Here is an 18,238-nt window from a genome sequence, read left to right as displayed (position 1 = left end):
TGGTTTGAATAGGTAAATTTAAAATTTTTAAGTTCTTAGACCACATTCATTCTGTGTCAGAAACCTATGCTGTGTCAAATATTTAATCACAATCCAAATTCAGAGCTGTATCAAGCTTGAATGTTGTATCCATACTTGCCCCAACTGTTCAGGGTTCGATCTCTTCTGTCGTATCAAGCTGTGCCCAGCGGAGCATTTTTTTTTTTTTTTTTTTTAGATATAATGCTTTGTAAGTTAAACAGGAAAAATGAAGATTGAAGACATTTATGTGTTTGAAAAAAAACATCTAATTCATTTTTATACGACCGCAAAAAAATTTTTGTGGTCGTATATTGGTATGACGTTGGCGTCGTCGTCGTCGTCCGGCGTCGTCGTCGTCCGGCGTCGTCGTCCGAATACGCATTAGTTTTCGCACTCTAACTTTAGTTTAAGTGAATGGATCTCTATGAAATTTTACCATAAGGTTCAATACCACAAAAGGAAGGTGGGGATTGATTTTGGGGGTTATGGTACCAACAGTTAAGGAATTAGGGGCCAAAAAGGGGCCAAAAATAAGCATTTTCTAGTTTCCAGACAATAACTGTGGAAAGGTGTATGGATCTCTCTGAAATTATACTACAAGTTTCCATATCACAAAGGGATGGTTAGGATTTGCTTTGGGGGGTTATGGCTCAAACCGTTTAAGAATTAGGGGCAAAAAAGGGGGAAAAACAAGGTTGTCCTGGTTAATGGACAAATACTTTAGTACAAAACATAATTTAAAGCAGTGTAAGGGAGATAAATCAAATACATCATTGAAATTATCTCCCTTACACTGCTTTTAAATTATGTATAAAGTAATGGTTAATGAACAATTAAGATAATTTAAAACAGTGTAAGGGAGGTAATCCAAATACAACATTTTGGTTACTTCCCTTACACTGCTTTTAAATTGTGTTTAAAGAAATGCATATTTATAAAGGAAGACCAGTAAAAATATCTGCAAATGTTGCATCTTTTTTTTTACAACAAAATCCATATGAAAGATTTGACACTATATTTTAAATTCTATTATAAAATAGATTAAGTTAGCACTATGGTAAATTTAAATGGGTAATTATGGTTGCAAACTCCATTGGAAATTTGAATTGAGATTATGACCATATCTTGAGGGAAAGAATTTTTTGGGGGAAAAAAGGGGGGGGGGGGGTTTAAAGAAATTGTGGGGGGTCAATTTTTTCTCATTTCAGATTTCAGAAATTAAAAAGAATCATTCTTCAAATATTATTTTTTTTTCAAATTTCAAATATTGAAAAATTTCAAGAAGTAATCTTTAATTGGACAGTATGGCGCATTATATTTGTAAAATCTTTGACCACATTTATTTATTTGTTATGCCGAATCTAACCATGTATTTAGATTTTTAATTTTGGGTCCAGTTTTCAAATTGGTCTACATTAAGGTCCAAAGGGTCCAAAATTAAACTTTGTTTGATTTTAACAAAAATTGAATATATGGGGTTCTTTGATATGCTGAATCTAAACATGTATTTAGATTTTTGATTTTTGGCCCAGTTTTCAAGTTGGTCCAAATTGGGGTCCAAAATTAAACTTTGTTTGATTTCAACAAAAATTGAATATATGGGGTTCTTTGATATGCTGAATCTAACCATGTATTTAGATTTTTTATTTGTGGCCCAGTTTTCAAGTTGGTCCAAATTGGGGTCCAAAATTAATCTTTGTTTGATTTCAACAAAAATTGAATATATGGGGTTCTTTGATATGCTGAATCTAACCATGTATTTAGATTTTTTATTTGTGGCCCAGTTTTCAAGTTGGTCCAAATTTGGGTCCAAAATTAAACTTTGTTTGATTTCAACAAAAATTGAATATATGGGGTTCTTTGATATGCTGAATCTAACCATGTATTTAGATTTTTTATTTGTGGACCCTGCTATCAAATTGGTTCATATTGAGGTCAAAAGGGTCCAAAATTAAACTTTGTTTGATTTCAACAAAAATTGAATATATGGGGTTCTTTGATATGCTGAATCTAACCATGTATTTAGATTTTTGATTTTTGGGCCCCGTTATCAACTTTGTCCACATTGAGGTCAAAAGGGTCCAAAATTAAACTTAGTTTGATTCTAACAAAAATTGAATTCTTGGGGTTCTTTGATATGCTGAATCTAAACATGTGTTTAGATTTTTGATAATGGGCCCAGTTTTCAAGTTGGTCAAAGTTGGGGTCAAAATTAAACTTTGTTTGATTTCAACAAAAATTGAATATATGGGGTTCTTTGATATGCTGAATCTAACCATGTATTTAGATTTTTTATTTGTGGACCCAGCTATCAAATTGGTTCATATTGAGTTCAAAAGGGTCCAAAATTAAACTTTGTTTGATTTCAACAAAAATTGAATATATGGGGTTCTTTGATATGCTGAATCTAACCATGTATTTAGATTTTTGATTTTTGGGCCCCGTTATCAACTTTGTCCACATTGAGGTCAAAAGGGTCCAAAATTAAACTTAGTTTGATTCTAACAAAAATTGAATTCTTGGGGTTCTTTGATATGCTGAATCTAACCATGTATTCAGATTTTTTATTTGTGGCCCAGTTTTCAAGTTGGTCCAAATTGGGGTCCAAAATTAAACTTTGTTTGATTTCAACAAAAATTGAATATATGGGGTTCTTTGATATGCTGAATCTAACCATGTATTTAGATTTTTGATTTTTGGGATTTTTGGGCCCCGTTATCAACTTTGTCCACATTGAGGTCAAAAGGGTCCAAAATTAAACTTAGTTTGATTTTAACAAAAATTGAATTCTTGGGGTTCTTTGATATGCTGAATCTAAACATGTATTTAGATTTTTGATTTTTGGCCCAGTTTTCAAGTTGGTCCAAATTGGGGTCCAAAATTAAACTTTGTTTGATTTCAACAAAAATTGAATATATGGGGTTCTTTGATATGCTGAATCTTACCATGTATTTAGATTTTTTATTTGTTGGCCCGCTATCAAATTGGTTCATATTGAGTTCAAAAGGGTCCAAAATTAAACTTTGTTTGATTTCATCAAAAATTGAATTATTGGGGTTCTTTGATATGCCAAATCTAACCGTGATTTTAGATTTTTAATTTTGGGTCCCATTTTTAAATTGGTCTACATTAAGGTCCAAAGGGTCCAAAATTAATCTTAGTTTGATTTTAACAAAAATTGAATTCTTGGGGTACTTTGATATGCTGAATCTAAACATGTGTTTAGATTTTTGATTATGGGACCAGTTTTCAAGTTTGTCCAAGTTGGGGTCCAAAATTAAACTTAGTTTGATTTCAACAAAAATTGAATTCTTGGGGTACTTTGATATGCTGAATCTAAACATGTATTTTGATTTTGGACATTGGACCATAATAGGTAAATTAAAAAAATTGAAGTTCTTAGACCACATTCTTTCTGTGTCAGAAACCTATGCTGTGTCAAATATTTAATCACAATCCAAATTCAGAGCTGTATCAAGCTTGAATGTTGTGTCCATACTTGCCCCAACTGTTCAGGGTTCGACCTCTGCGGTCGTATCAAGCTGCGCCCAGCGAAGCATTTTATTTATTATAAAAAAGATGTCTGATATTTGATACAAAAACTTATTTCTCAATAAAATTTTCTGACCTCACTTTACAGGGAGAGATGCTACAATGGCTTTTGAGAACTATTACCATTCATCTGAGGCCAGAGAGATGATGCAGTCATATTATGTGGGACAGTATCTAGATGTAAGTTAATCTCAACTGCTAAGGCTTTCCTGTAATTAATAAAATAAAAACTTGTGTAATAATATACTATAACTTAAAATCTTTAAACAACTTTCAGCCAAAATTATTTAAATAACAATAGATTTGAATTTTTGGAGAAGCTGTTTTTTTTTAGGTTGACATATTTTAATATTACTAATACTGTGGATTCATTATTAATGGACTATTTTCATTTTACCGACTTTTGACTCCATAGTTTATATATTTTCGACAGGTTACCTTCTCTGTGGTAGGACATTCTGGTACTCGGTCAAGTAAGACCTAGCTAAAGAAGTAAAATCAAGCTTATGATCGGTATAATTTAGGGGGAAAATTAACTGTTTTATGTTTTCTATACACGACTAAATCTTCAGAAAACAGTAAACTTTACCCGCAAATCGCACCGATTATACATTTGATTTTACCTCTTTTGATTGCTCCTACCTGACCGACTACCAGAATGTCCTACCACAAAGTAGGTAACCTGTCGAAAAATTATAAAATCCAGTCAAAAGTTGGTAATATATAAATAGTCTATTGTGGGGTTCTAATTTTACTCGATTTCGCAAGTATAAGTGAACCACTAATTAAGTATTTTAACAAAATACAAATTTTGTATAAGATTGTATACAGAATTTCTCATAACCATGAAGTTAAGTATGCATGAAAATACATGAAATACAATTTTTCATTAATCCACAAAAATTGGTACCCATGAAAAATGATAAATCCACGGTCTAATAATAATGTTAATCCTCTTCTTAAATTGAAATATGATTTATTTACTATTTAACAGCCTGAGAAAGATACTGTACAATCAACTGACAGAAACACAGCATCATCTCCACTAATGGATGTTGAACGTACCCTAGGCATGCTGTTAGGCTTACATGCCTCCTATCAGGCTAGGAGCACCCCTCTCTCACAGGAGGAACATGAGCATGACCATTGGCTTAAGGCAGAATTCTTTGCTGGAGGGCTGAAGGTTTTGCAGCCTAATAATCAGTTTGAGGAAGAGAAAGGAGAAACAAGGAGTTGTTCAACTACACCAGGTCAGATCTTTTTCTCCCTGGCATTGCCAGCAAAATAGGACATAAGCTTATCAAAACTTTTTTTACTTAGTGTATGTTAGCTTGCACCAAAGTTAATTTATCAGGAAACCTGTATAGTATACCGGTAATCTTTTAGAAGGACACAAAGTTACTTATCTAACAAATTTATAACTCACAAATTAATAAAAAATAAAAAAACGTAGATCTATCTTTTCTTAATTACAGTAACAAAATAATTATTATAATGGTGGTTTTTTGGTGGAAGAAGACTTCATGTCTTCTGAAAGCCTTTACTGCCGGCTGTAAAATCATTGAACCATCACCAGGACGTATGCCGTATCCCTTTCTGTGCTTTACAATTTGATAACAACTTCCGTGCCATATCTTGACATCGATGTTTACACATGATCTAAGCATCTGCATCATTTAATTTATTAGTTAGGCTTGAAAAACAATCACTATCGTTAGTGTTATAATTTCTCATGTTTTAATGTATTAATATCAACCCTTTTATTTATGTAAATTATTAGATTTCATCTCATCTTACATGAACGTTATTTGTTTACTTGTAACCGGATGTCTTTAAAGTAGAGTTTGTAGTACGCATGCGTGAATTTGGAATGGGGTCGGTTCGCCTTGATTACATGATCGCCCTTGGTCCGTTCGCCCTGAGTTCGTCCCCATATAGTACGTTCACCCTAGGTTACTTCTCCTTACTTTTATCGTGGAAGTATTATATTGACTGCTTTTATCAAGGACGTTTTATACGTCCTTGCAATTATTAAAAAATAATAATATTATGGGTATTAAAGTTTAATAAACTTATTCAGATATTTTTATGGTATAAATTCTCGAAATTCATGAACACACATGAAAAAAAAATTAATTAAAAGTTGATGGCTTGTTTTGGAACATTAATAGGTCATGATAATAATTTTCACTGATTGTTGTAATAATTGTCTTTGGTAGATTAATAATTGGAATTATCGGAAAAAAACAACTGGATTATTCCGGTTAATTTAAACCACGTTGGTTACGTATCTGCGCATCTGCACAAATGGGAAATTTTAATTGTGCATCTGAAAGTTTCAAAATAATGATAAACAGAATTGTCATATATTCATACAATCCATCTTGAGTTAAAGCCAAGTATATACATGGAGAGTACGACTTCAAATCAATGATGCTTGAAAAAATACACAGATTTAATTGTTCCGTCTGTGTTCAGATCTTTAATGCAATCAATTAAGTCATATTCCAGTTTTAGACAACATGTGTTTTTTAAAACGAAAGTTAGAATATCTAAGTATGTTATTGCGATAATAAAGAGTCAAGCGCACACATGAATCTGCTGGTGTTTTACACATCAAACGATGCACCGTCCGTTGACAGAAATATCAATGTACAAATTAATGTCTGTTGACGGATTCCATTTCGAAAGTACGTAGTTTTCATGTCGGTCATTGTTGGAATGTCCCCAATGATTGCCTTTATTGCCTTAATAAGTTTCAAAGTTTTAGAAGTGATAAAAAACGGGATTTAACAACTGAATAGTCCAGCTCTTTACCGTTATTCGTCATTAAGGTACACACAAAAATGACACATTATCAAGGCTCGAGTATGGAACCAGTAATTCGTTGCTGTCAATAGTTTTATTTTCATGAAAAATTTCAGAAAAGGGCTGTGTGACTCCTGACGGAAAATGCCATTCCTATCCTCATACTTTTGTGTAAAAGTATTAGATGAAAAACAAATATGATATATGGGTCAAGCACTTTAAATGAACGGGTTTGAAATGCTAAAAGAGTCAAGCGCACACGTGATTCTGTAAACTGACGGTGCATTGATGTGTAAAACACCAGCAGATTCACGTGTGCGCTTGACTCTTAATTATCGCAATAACATAGCAAGGTCATCACCTGACATGACCGGTCAATCCTTGGCCTGACACATATCTGCATTGGATATATTTAGAATTTTTCAATATATGTTTATAATGAAAAAACCCTAATTTAAGCAAACTTGACTAATATCTTGGTGGCCAGTTTTTTTTTAAAGTTAACTATCTGCCTTTGACAGAAAACTTTCAAGTGAAACCAAATCAATTACTGTTATAATTGCTTGGCGAAATTGCATTGCATCAAGTTGACCATGCTGAGACGAATGTATGGAATTTAGTTATAGAAAATTTAATTTGAATCAACAGTATTTGCAGATTTTTATGTTAAGTATAGTGAGTTTTGGTTGAGTTATGAGTATTATTATTTTTGGAAGAAAAAAATACGTCGAAAGCAATAATGGGACAAAGCAGGCTGGGTTGGTGTGGGCTGCTTTTATGGTAATTCAAGTTACCTTTTATGCATCTTCTTCCACCTCAGAGCAATCAGCTCTTTGATTATAGGAATAAAATTTGAAAGATAGGCAATGGATTCAACCACTATAGCTGCGAAAGGTTAAACATTCAAAGCTTAAAATACAGAGCAATGAAATATCAAAGACAGAAATTTGCTGCCTAATATTTAAGTCTAAAAGACAGTTAAATGGAGCTTCCATTTTTACATCAAGTTTTGTTTTTTTAGATAATTAGAAATTAGAATAAAGGTGAACTTGTTGATTTTACAACTAATAAATATACATATAAATATTGTAGCTCCTCGTGTTATTTTTCTGGTAACATTAATTAATTCATATCAAACTTGAGGATGTAGCCTTATTGATGTAAACTTTAAATCTCCTTTTATTCATGTGAAAGACTCCAACTGGGGAAAAACCCCAAATTTGAGTAAATACAACTTGAAAATGCCTTCTATGAATACCATTGGAAGAATTTATATGTATTTAAAAATAGGTACTACTCCTACATCTGAACAGCGACATATACCAACATCAGAAGATAAGGAATCGTTTGATCCTCTGAGTACACAGACTGACATAACACAGCCATTCCTACAGTCATTGGTCGAGGGCAGAATTACAGACCATAATGTTAAAACATTCCTAGCTATAATGGAGAAATATTGTAAACACCATAACTTACTCAATATACATTTTAGTCATGAACATCCTATAGAAGAAGTAGGAAGGTAAGCCTCAATAAATGTGGTTAGAGAAGTTCAAAGGGAAATTGCTGTTGTTGTATTTTTTTATTTTAGTTTTTTATGAATATCGGTACATTTGTTGGATCAAATAAAACTACATTGAAAATTGTTAAGGTACTCTGCCTCATTAACATTAGTAAATAACATATAAATGCAGATGTTAGTAATTGCTAGTAATATACACATAAACTGAAATTTGTAGATATTATATATAACATGACTGATATAACAATTTGAATGTTCATAGATAGATGAATTACCAGACATAATTATACTTATAGTTGAGGAACAAACATACAGACACTCTAAAATATGTCTTTTTTAAAAGGATGTTTGCTACTGAAAGTTTAAGTAACAGCTTTTCATAAATGTAGAATTTTTAATAAAAATTTACAATAGATCAGAATTGAAAAAATATAGATATGATGGTATTTATTATATACTTAGAAGTAAATACAGATAAATTGTATGTGTAATACAATCATTGGCAATTGTGCTGTATCAGCCATCCGTGATGATATCGATATCAGCACGGTTGCAAAGGCTTTATCACACCTTTAATCTGTATAACGTCACGTCATCGATTGCAGTCACTGTTGCAAAGGCTTTATCAAACCCATAATCTGTATGACGTCATGCCAAACCTATAATCTGTATGACGTCATTTCAAACCTCCTTACCTGTATGACATCATGTCAAATAAAAAACATCTACGTGAGGTATATGTATATAATAAAGTGTATATGATATGGCTTTTTCAATATCACACACCCTATCAACCCTCAACCAATATAATCCCTCGAGCAGAGCTCTTGGGATTATATACACCTTATCGCTATTCCCGCTTGACCCGAGAATCTGTCCCGCTTGAACTTTTGACGTCATACAACAATCACTTTTCCATTGTGGCGTCAGATATTTTCTATTATGACGTCAAAATTTTACGGGAACTTTTTTGGTGTCCAGTAATGGCGGACAAATAGCGATAAGGTGTATTGGTGTCTCGGGTTGATACAGGTGTGATATTGAAAAAGCCATATGATATTCTCTATTTATCACACTACATTGTGTTTGACCATAATATGTAAACAATATGAAAATATGTAGATGTGGTATGATTGCCACTAAGACAACTATCCATAATGTTCAAGGACAAAGAGGTGAATAATTACAGGTCATTGTACAGTCTTCAACAATGAGCAATACCCATACCATAAATTTATTTCATACTAGACAACCCATAAGTAAGAAAAATATTATCATTTGATCACATGGATAAAAACAATTTTAGAGTTTCTACAAAATAAGTTTTTTATTTATTTAAGGTTATTACTAGCAGTTTTATTAAAGCATGATGATTTGGGACATGCAGCCCTGAGTTTGGTGGAGTATGGACAGACAGAGAGAGATAAACATCTGCCTAGATCTCTTGTAGAACTCTTCAAAATTGTAAATCAGACCAAAAAAACTCTTGTCAAGGTATTTATTAGATAAGAATTTTCATGTGATACTTTCAATTACAATGTAAGTAAGTACAATTTTCCACTGTAACTGATGTAAAAATAAGCATCTACTCTATTATATATTATCTTCAGTTTAAGTTTACCTGAAACAGAGGGATATATATATATATGAAAAAAAGAAATTGGCATAAAGCAGTTGCATTGATTGATTTTTGGTTGCTTAATGTCCAGTGGCAAATTTTTCATACATGTTCAGAACGATAAAGCAGTTTGATAGAAACTAAATGTTATAATATTTTTGAGGTCATGTAATTTCTAAAATGCATGATAAAAAGAGGTGCAAATTTTGACACTAAAATATATATTTTAGAACTCCAGATCTAGATTAATAGCATCTATGAAGTTATATTCAAATGTACAGTGGACATAAAATAACATAAAAACTGTTGAACACTGTTAACCTCTTTTATTTTCTATGTATTTACCAGTAGTCATAAAAAAGAAATTAAAAGAAGATTTTTAATTCAGTATTATGATTGACTTTCCATTTTAGGCTCATCAAGATCAAGGAAGATCTTACAAAGAAGTGTGTGCACCTGTAATAGAAAGATGTCACTTCCTGTTTAATGAACTTCGACCTGCTGCAGGGAATGAAGTTCATGCAATGAGTAGGTCAAAAATGCTGAGAAGTCATCCACGATGGAAACAAGTTACCATGAAGATGATGGATGAAAGGATTAAATCTAAACGTAAGACAGTGTATACAGATATAGGGGAGAGTTGAGATCTCACAAAACATGTTTAACCCCGCTGCATTTTTTCCCCTGTCCTAAGTTGGGAGCCTCTGGCCTTTGTTAGTCTTGTATGTTTTTTAATTTTAGGATATTTATATGTTTTGGAGTTTAGTGTGACGTCCATTTTCATTGAACTAGTAGTACACATTTTTGTTTATGGGTCAGCTGAAGCCCACCTCTGGGATGCGGGATTTTCTCACTGTGTTGAAGACCCATTGGTGGCCTTCGGCTGTTTTCTGCTCTTTGGTCAGGTTGTTGTCTCTTTGACACATTCCCCATTTCCATTCTTAATTTTACATACTACGGAATCATTTATTTTTCGTGGATTGAGGAAAACAGGTATTTTCCTGGATTTGCCAAAGTCTGTATGGAAGCCTTAGGAAAATGTGTGCTTTGTTGAACTTTTAGATTCCTGGTTTAACTGTACCCAGGAAATCCTGGTAAATTGGTATCCCACAAATGATAATAAATCCACTACATCAATTTTTCTCAGAAATATTGATGATAAGTAGTGAGGTACAAACTTTTACTTCATGTTTAAGTTATGGTGGTGCAGGATGTATTTTAAAGTCACAGCCACTTCCTTCAGAATGGGGATGTCAAATCTTATGACTTGTATCAAGAGATAACTTCTCTCTCTGAATGATAGAAAATAATTGTAAAAAGAGGTATGCATTGGTGGCATGTTGCAATGCACATTTCTGCCTGTATCCAACATATCTCTTTTTCAAGTAGAGAACCAAATCCCACTTTGTCCTGAATGGAATCGCTTTATTATTTACAATATTTTAAAAATATTTATATAGCGCATTATCTAATTAAAACTACTATAAGCGCTTAACATAGAAACAATCAATGTGGTTAAAAGAGGTGTTTAACATTAAAACCATCAATACAAAAGGGATGAATTAAAATCTGAACCTACCAATTATCATTTACAGTTTTGCATGTAGTTAAATATAGGAATGTATATAAAATCAGGAAAGTAATTTTGATGAGTAATTGGGTATGCCATTCAAAATAGCAATAAATTACAAGTTTATGGAAGGTCATACTAGTGCATTTTTTTGTAATTCACTGACACAAGTACTATTATTTACCAAACAAATATAAAATCATGCAACTTAAATTTTCATTTTTTATTTTATATATTAGGCCTTTCTCATGTAGAAGAAGAGGAAGAAAAGAAAGAAAGTGATGAGGATTTAGAGGGAGCCACTGGAATAAGTGAAGAGGTCAAGGCTGAACAAATTGTATTAGAGATCAAAGAAGAGGAAGACCATGAAGTCTCAAGTACAACAGAACCAGCAGAGGAAGCTGTTTTTACAGTGGAACCTGTACTGAAAGAGGAATCAGCAACACCAGAGAAAAAATCTGTCCAGTCAGATGAAGTTTCTTCATCACGAGAAAAGTCAGAAATGAAGAAGGTTATTTACTTAACATTGTTATATCAACTTACAAAAACTTAAGGGAGAACCATTCATAATTCAAGCTACATATAGATTTAAAGTTATAGTCTTAAGAAATCTAAATAAGCAGTGGTTAAATGCCCTTTTCAAGAGATCCTTGACTTAAATACAGACATAACTAATTATTTTAAAAAATAATCGAAAAAAAAGGAAGACATTGGGCTTGTATGTAAAAAGTTGAAATTTTAGGTGTGTTTTTTTATCAATTGCACACACACACACTGTGACTATCTGTTAATTAACCAGATTTTCTTCAATTTTAATTTTTAGGTTGATTCCTGGAAACAAATAGCTAAAACAGTATCAAGTTCTCGTAAATTTGGTTTGTTGAAGCAGAGAATGACAGGATCTAAAATAGACCAAGGATTGGTGAACGGTATTGTTGAGTTTGTATTACATGAACATCCTATAGATATAGAGAAACTCAGGAGATCATTACATCACCAGGTAATGTGGATATTATTTTAATGTATGATGATGTGAAAATGTGATTATAAAGGCATACAAATATTTTTTTTTTATTTTTTTTAAACTGGAAATTGGTATGCATTGCATTTGGTATTATGTTTTCAAATGTAAATGTAAGTAAAATAAATATGTGTGTCAACAGCTGAGATGAAAACCTATTTTATTAAAATAAAAAACCTAAAATGTCATAAATAAGATGTATAAACTATCAATATTAAACAGAATGTACACACTTGTCAGTACTCATACTAAGAATGACATACAAAAATACTAATTTATATAAGAAATCCAGCATTTGTTGTCATGATAGACACTGATGTGTACACACTCTCTTACATAAGATATGCAATATAAATCAACTGTTTGATGCCAAGTGTAATGAAGAAAAGTCATATAAATTGTTATTTAATTTTTTGGACACTTCTGCTTTGATAAGGAATAAGATATGATTTGAAGGATTTTACACCAGTTTAAATCATTTTCACTACCTTAATAGATAAATTATATTTAGTTATATCAAAAATACAGTGAAATTCCATGATAAATATTTTGTTTAAAGGTTGATAGAGCTCAATTGAGACTAAAAGGAATCCAGAATATGTTAAGTTTAGTCAGCAAAGATTACCTGATTCCCTCTACCAAATACAACATCCTGTCTGGTTGGCTTGGATTGTTGACTGTTGGTACAAGAGCTAGGTAAGTGCAGTTCTATTAGGTTGGCATGGCACTTTATATATCATGTGAGTGATCCTATCTCACAGGAACCTCTAGTTATTGCAAAGGAAATAAAACCTTCTGTATGAATCAGTTGGAATTTACCTGGAAATTTAAATTTTTGCAAAGAGTACTGTCCCATTCTATAGATACAATAGCTATTGTTCTGTGTGGAATTCATTCAAAGGGAACTTTCAATTTCTCCTTCAAAAAAAATAATCATTCATTGATTAATGTAGCTGTACGAAAAATGAACGAGGGATTAAAATATTGTCAGACCAAGAGATAATCACTTATAATACACATTTATAGTCAAAAAGTACATATATGAGAAGTATTTTACACAACCCCATGTTTCAAAATCATGAAGTTTCTCCACAATAGATATGAATAAAAAAAAAATTGTTCCTTTTTACCGAAATACTTTTTGCGTTATATAGATGATGCCCACTACTTAACTTATGTCATACACATGAGTTACTGTGTATCTATATCCATCTTATACTGTCCCCTGATAGAAACCTATAAAGGATGTTTACTGTACATTATATCACAGTCAGTTATGGTTAGCTTACATCAGTTTTAAACATTTAACAGTGTGACGGAATCCTAGAGATAATGTTTTCTGACCTCTACTTTATATTTCAGTACATTAATTCCCCACTGCCTGGCTAATGTCAGCCTGATACCTCCATGTGACAGAATCCTTCTGGAGATGCAGTTTTCTGACCTCTATAAGTGGGCCATTCAGGAACTGAGAAGTTTTATCATCCAGTCTGACATGATGTTCAAAGAAAGAGGAATTAATCCAACTGTCTCCATCCAAGACTCTCAAAAGGTATTTTGGTATAAAAAATGGATAGATATTATTAAGTTTATATCAAAAGGAGGATTCAAATTAGATGAAAACAAATTTAAAGTAGAAATGACTGAAACAGATGTTTTAAAAGGGAAATCAGAAATTGGAATTCAGATAACAAAACAAGGCAAATTGAGGCAAGAAGAAAATTTATCTTACTAATTTTGTATATTTGGCTATATTTTCAGGAAAGATTAAGTTTAGGAGCTTTACCCCATTCTAGATTTTTGCTGGCCACAATGGGAATTTTAATGTCAGTACACCAGAGTAACATGGTCAGTTTGTTGTTAAATTCTGGAGTATTAGGATTGACACAAACATTAATGAGACTTGTAGGTAAGTAGCATATACAAAATATGAAGATGTGGTATGATTGCCAATGAGACAACTATAATTTTTAACCACGATGTTGTTTGCATATCAACTTGAAACTTAGTGCACATGTTCATTATGATGTGAACTTTTAAAAAGATATGCCAAATTATGGTTTTGACCTAGATTTTGTAGTTCACTGAACATGGAAATGTTATGACCTAGATTTTGTAGTTCACTGAACATGGAAATGTTATAGTGTGAGAGAAGCATACCATCCTGCAGACACATATTCTTGTTTTTGATTTTTGATTATTTTGGAAAACTGTATACAAAATGTATACATTTCTAGATTTACTTGAGGTAAAATATTTTATATATCCTTTCATTTTATTTCTTTTGCTGCACTACAGACAATACAGTTTCAGGGAAGGAACAAATATTTGCAAATATGATGTAACAAATTTTATGAGAATATGTAAAATCAAGAAGTGCAGGAATCCCAATACTGAGAAAAGATTTATTGAGAAATTGTTCTGTTATTAGCTGCTTTATAATTTAAAGTTCTTACTATTCAATCATGTTTCCCTTTCTGTAACTTGTTTGTCTGGCTATATTCATATGTTTGTCTTCCAAACCTCTACCCTTCTCTTCCATAACTTGTTTTGGTTTGATAGTAGGTTGAAAGCATATCTTACATTTCAAATATTATCAACTTGCTAATCCTGTCACGAAATAGAAGTTCCTTTATAATATAAGTTCTAAGTGGAAAAAATATTCTGTAATATTATTTCCACTGAAACAAATATTACAGTATTTGTTCCTTACAGAATAAAGGTTATAGAATATTTGTTCCAACAGAAACAGATATTATGGCATAGTTTATAACAAAGTTTCCAGTGGAACAAGGTAATTGTTTGGGTTGTATATACAATGAGCCATATCTCTTTACATGGACAACACATATTCTTAGACTGTTTTTGTATATAAGCTGTACATTGCCTTATTAAACATCATGGAAAAGTTTTTGTAAATTAAGAAATTTTTGCAATGTTTTTAAATGAAATTGTGACTTGATAAGTATTGCATAAATAAAAACTTGCATTTCAAATTATTTATACATAGCATTTCCTGAATTCGCAATAATTTTGCTTGCATTTTCGTTGATTGTCCAACAATAGCAAAGATAAATGCACACATTAATTTCTGAATTCACAGTAGTTAAATTTTAACCTATTTTCTCTATTTATTCAGTCTTTTAAAGAAGAATTTAAGCATGCAGGATAGAAACAACTTCTGTACATTGACTTCATCATCAATTATATTTTGTAATGAAACACACAACTTGTAGAAATGCTTTGCAAGACTGATGTTTCTAACTGTTTCTCTAGCCTCATACAAAAATAAAACATTCTATAGTTGTATAGGTATTGTCTATATGTTTTGTAAAGTCCTTAATTAAACACAATCCTATTTTAGGACCAGATCCCGATAAACCTATCCAGGACAACAATGGAACTTTACATGCAATATTAGAGGAACAGAAACACAAGAAACAGTCCCAGCCAGTACCTATTTCAGGACCAGAGTTAGCAGCTATGATGAAAATTGGCACTAGAGTTGTTAGAGGTGTAGACTGGAAGTGGGGAGATCAGGTATGTTAGACCTATTTTGTATATCAGTTGGTAATCATGTGGAGATTTTCTGTGAGTGATGGTCAGAGCAGCTGTTGGGGGAAATGGATAGATTAGACGACTATATATCATTTCATTGTCGAGCCTGTAACTTCTGTCGCAGAAAGCACGACATAGGGATAGTGATCCGGCGGCGTCTGTATTAACTTACTACTTAAAAACTTTATATTTTAGAAGGTGGAAGACCTGGATGCTTCATACTTTGTATATAGATGCCTTATGTTATGAAGTTACCGTCTGTCATATGTCCATTGTCCTTGACCTCATTTTCATGGTTCATTGGTCAATGTTAAGTTTCCATGGTTGGGTTTGTTTCTTGGATACTATAAGCAATAGGTCAACTATATTTAATGCATAGATTGATTGTAAGGTGTACATGTCTGTCTGGCATGGTTCATCTGACCTTGACCTCATTTTCATGATTCATTGGTCAATGTTAAGTTTTCATAGTTAAGTTTGTTTCTTAGAAACTATAAGCAATAGGTCAACTATATTTGTTGTATGGAATGATTGTAAGGCATACATGTATTTCCGGTTTGGTTTATCTGACCTTGACCTCAATTTCTTGGATCATGTTAAGTTTATGTGATACTTGTAGTAAAGCTTTATATTTAGGACTAGCAACAAACATAAAATCATTGGTCAGTAAAGCAGGCAAGACATTTCAGCGTGTTCACTCTTGTGAGATAAGTAAGTGCAGTGAAAAAATGAAACAAATTACTAACTGATGAAACTTCATTTATATTGCATTCATGTTAATTAAATGAAATGAAATTGTGTCACTAAAGCTTTTTATTAAAAGCATGATTTTCTTTGCTAAAATTAAGTAAAAATTTTGTGTGTGTTTTTTTTAAAGAACAATGAGGTAGACAGAAAATCCTCTAATTTCCATTCTTATACCTTTTAAATAGATAGATGCAATGTAAAATATTTTTAGGATGGTCCAGCCCCCAGTATGGGACGTGTGATCGGTGAGTTAGGAGAAGATGGTTGGATCCGTATCCAGTGGGATACTGGTAGTACAAATAGTTATAGGATGGGAAAGGAAGGAAAATATGACCTGAAATTAGCTGAACCCCCAGAAATGCCAGATAATGATGAAGAAGATGATGATGATTTGGAAACTGGTAAATATGATAATGAAAACTCTTTTATGTTTGTTATAAATAAAAGCAAGTGTATTTCTCAATGAGACAGCACCCCAACAATACAAGAAACCATTAAAGACGTGTTGATTTGGCATCTCTTTGCTTCATTACTCCAAAATCATAAGAATTTTACAGTGGCAAGGATAGTCCATGTTTATGTTGTCATGATTAATGGAATGGTTTTGAAGTTTGGATAGTTATTGGTATAAATTGTTTTAACAAAAACCAACATTTGAATGCAAAGAATGAAATTAAATTCTTTCTTTGCATATTATGTAAATGTTTTGGGAAAATTTTGCATAGTTTGACTTACACTGGCTTACTTCTGGAAAAAATTTGAAATATAAAATTTTATATCATTTGGTAAATATATCTCTACTTGGTAAAGAGACACTCAAAACATATTGTTATTTTTTCCAGAAAAATCCCGACCACTAAGTAGACATCCAACATCACAGATCAGAAGGTCCACTGTAAATCTATTGAGAACTTTATGTATTTGTTGTGCTATGAATGCTGAATGCATGCAGAGATCTGCTGTAGGAACTCTTTGTGGACTTCTACAGAGAGTGATAGATGCTGGCTGTAATCAGGGTCCAAGTAAGTTAAATAGGAGAAATGCTGGGCTTTGTGAATTGGATGAAAAATAAAAAGCAAGAATATTTTCTCATGTAGTATTCTTTTTTCCATTTTTTGAAACTCCACAAACCTGTATGTATCTGTTTAAGGAAGATATTATTAGAAGCATACATATTAACCTCTATGAACTATGTACATGTAAAACAAAGATTTTATTGGAAGCATACATGTTAACCTCTTTGAACTGTATGTACACAAATGTATATGTAAAAAGAAGATTTCACTGGAAACATACATATTAACCTCTATGAACTGTTTGTAAATGAAAAAGGAAGATTTCATTGGATGCATAGATGTTAAAACCTCTATGAACTGCTTAATGGAGTAGATCTTTACCATCTCTTAGATCTCCTCTTCATTATTCCATAAGAGGGACATTTTTCAGATCATACAATGCAAATATTAATTCGATTAATTATTATTTTATAGATTCCAATGTACATGTAGCTTTTGAACAACACTTCACTTGGTGCACACTGGGATTCATTCGGTCCATTGCTACTGGGCCTGTCATTTGTAAAGCACTTAGTTCACCCAGATGGATTGATCTTCTTCTTAAAGTGCTTGAAGAGGATAGAGCACAAGTTCACTGTAAAAATATAACAAAACAGGTACGACATAATACCATTTGGAGTTAATTTAACAGAATTTGTTGGAAAATTGCATCTCCACATCTATAAATCAGTAAAATGCAACAAGGGCTCTCAGTTATATTTGAATACATATGGAAGAGGAAGATCAAAGTAAAAATAAGGTT

General features: G+C 32.1%; 1 protein-coding gene and 2 long non-coding RNA genes across 5 annotated transcripts in view; 2 read left to right on the top strand and 1 right to left on the bottom strand.

The window, feature by feature from the left end:
• The window catches only part of LOC127715307 (uncharacterized), a 156,580-nt gene that overhangs the window by 86,805 nt on the left and 51,537 nt on the right, over positions 1–18,238 (bottom strand). The gene's annotated exons all lie outside the window — the stretch shown is intronic.
• The window catches only part of LOC127715249 (E3 ubiquitin-protein ligase HERC2-like), a 131,423-nt gene that overhangs the window by 64,452 nt on the left and 48,733 nt on the right, over positions 1–18,238 (top strand). For all 3 annotated transcript variants that reach the window (XM_052221269.1, XM_052221268.1, XM_052221270.1), the window contains 14 exons: positions 3,662–3,753; positions 4,568–4,823; positions 7,672–7,906; positions 9,247–9,400; positions 9,938–10,133; positions 11,334–11,605; positions 11,918–12,094; positions 12,675–12,811; positions 13,478–13,667; positions 13,877–14,024; positions 15,480–15,655; positions 16,632–16,821; positions 17,263–17,442; positions 17,911–18,092. In XM_052221269.1, the coding sequence (XP_052077229.1) occupies positions 3,662–3,753; positions 4,568–4,823; positions 7,672–7,906; positions 9,247–9,400; positions 9,938–10,133; positions 11,334–11,605; positions 11,918–12,094; positions 12,675–12,811; positions 13,478–13,667; positions 13,877–14,024; positions 15,480–15,655; positions 16,632–16,821; positions 17,263–17,442; positions 17,911–18,092 (2,585 nt within the window). The remainder of the gene's footprint in view (positions 1–3,661; positions 3,754–4,567; positions 4,824–7,671; positions 7,907–9,246; positions 9,401–9,937; positions 10,134–11,333; positions 11,606–11,917; positions 12,095–12,674; positions 12,812–13,477; positions 13,668–13,876; positions 14,025–15,479; positions 15,656–16,631; positions 16,822–17,262; positions 17,443–17,910; positions 18,093–18,238) is intronic.
• Positions 1,188–3,006, top strand: LOC127715302 (uncharacterized). The gene is made up of 2 exons (XR_007988277.1): positions 1,188–2,488; positions 2,760–3,006. It is a non-coding gene; the product is annotated as an uncharacterized LOC127715302 (long non-coding RNA).

The sequence above is a fragment of the Mytilus californianus genome, unplaced genomic scaffold (assembly GCF_021869535.1).
Source record: "Mytilus californianus isolate M0D057914Y unplaced genomic scaffold, xbMytCali1.0.p SCAF_9, whole genome shotgun sequence".
In the NCBI taxonomy this organism is placed as follows: Eukaryota; Metazoa; Mollusca; class Bivalvia; order Mytilida; family Mytilidae; genus Mytilus; species Mytilus californianus.
This window is presented reverse-complemented; position numbering and strand designations above follow the sequence as displayed.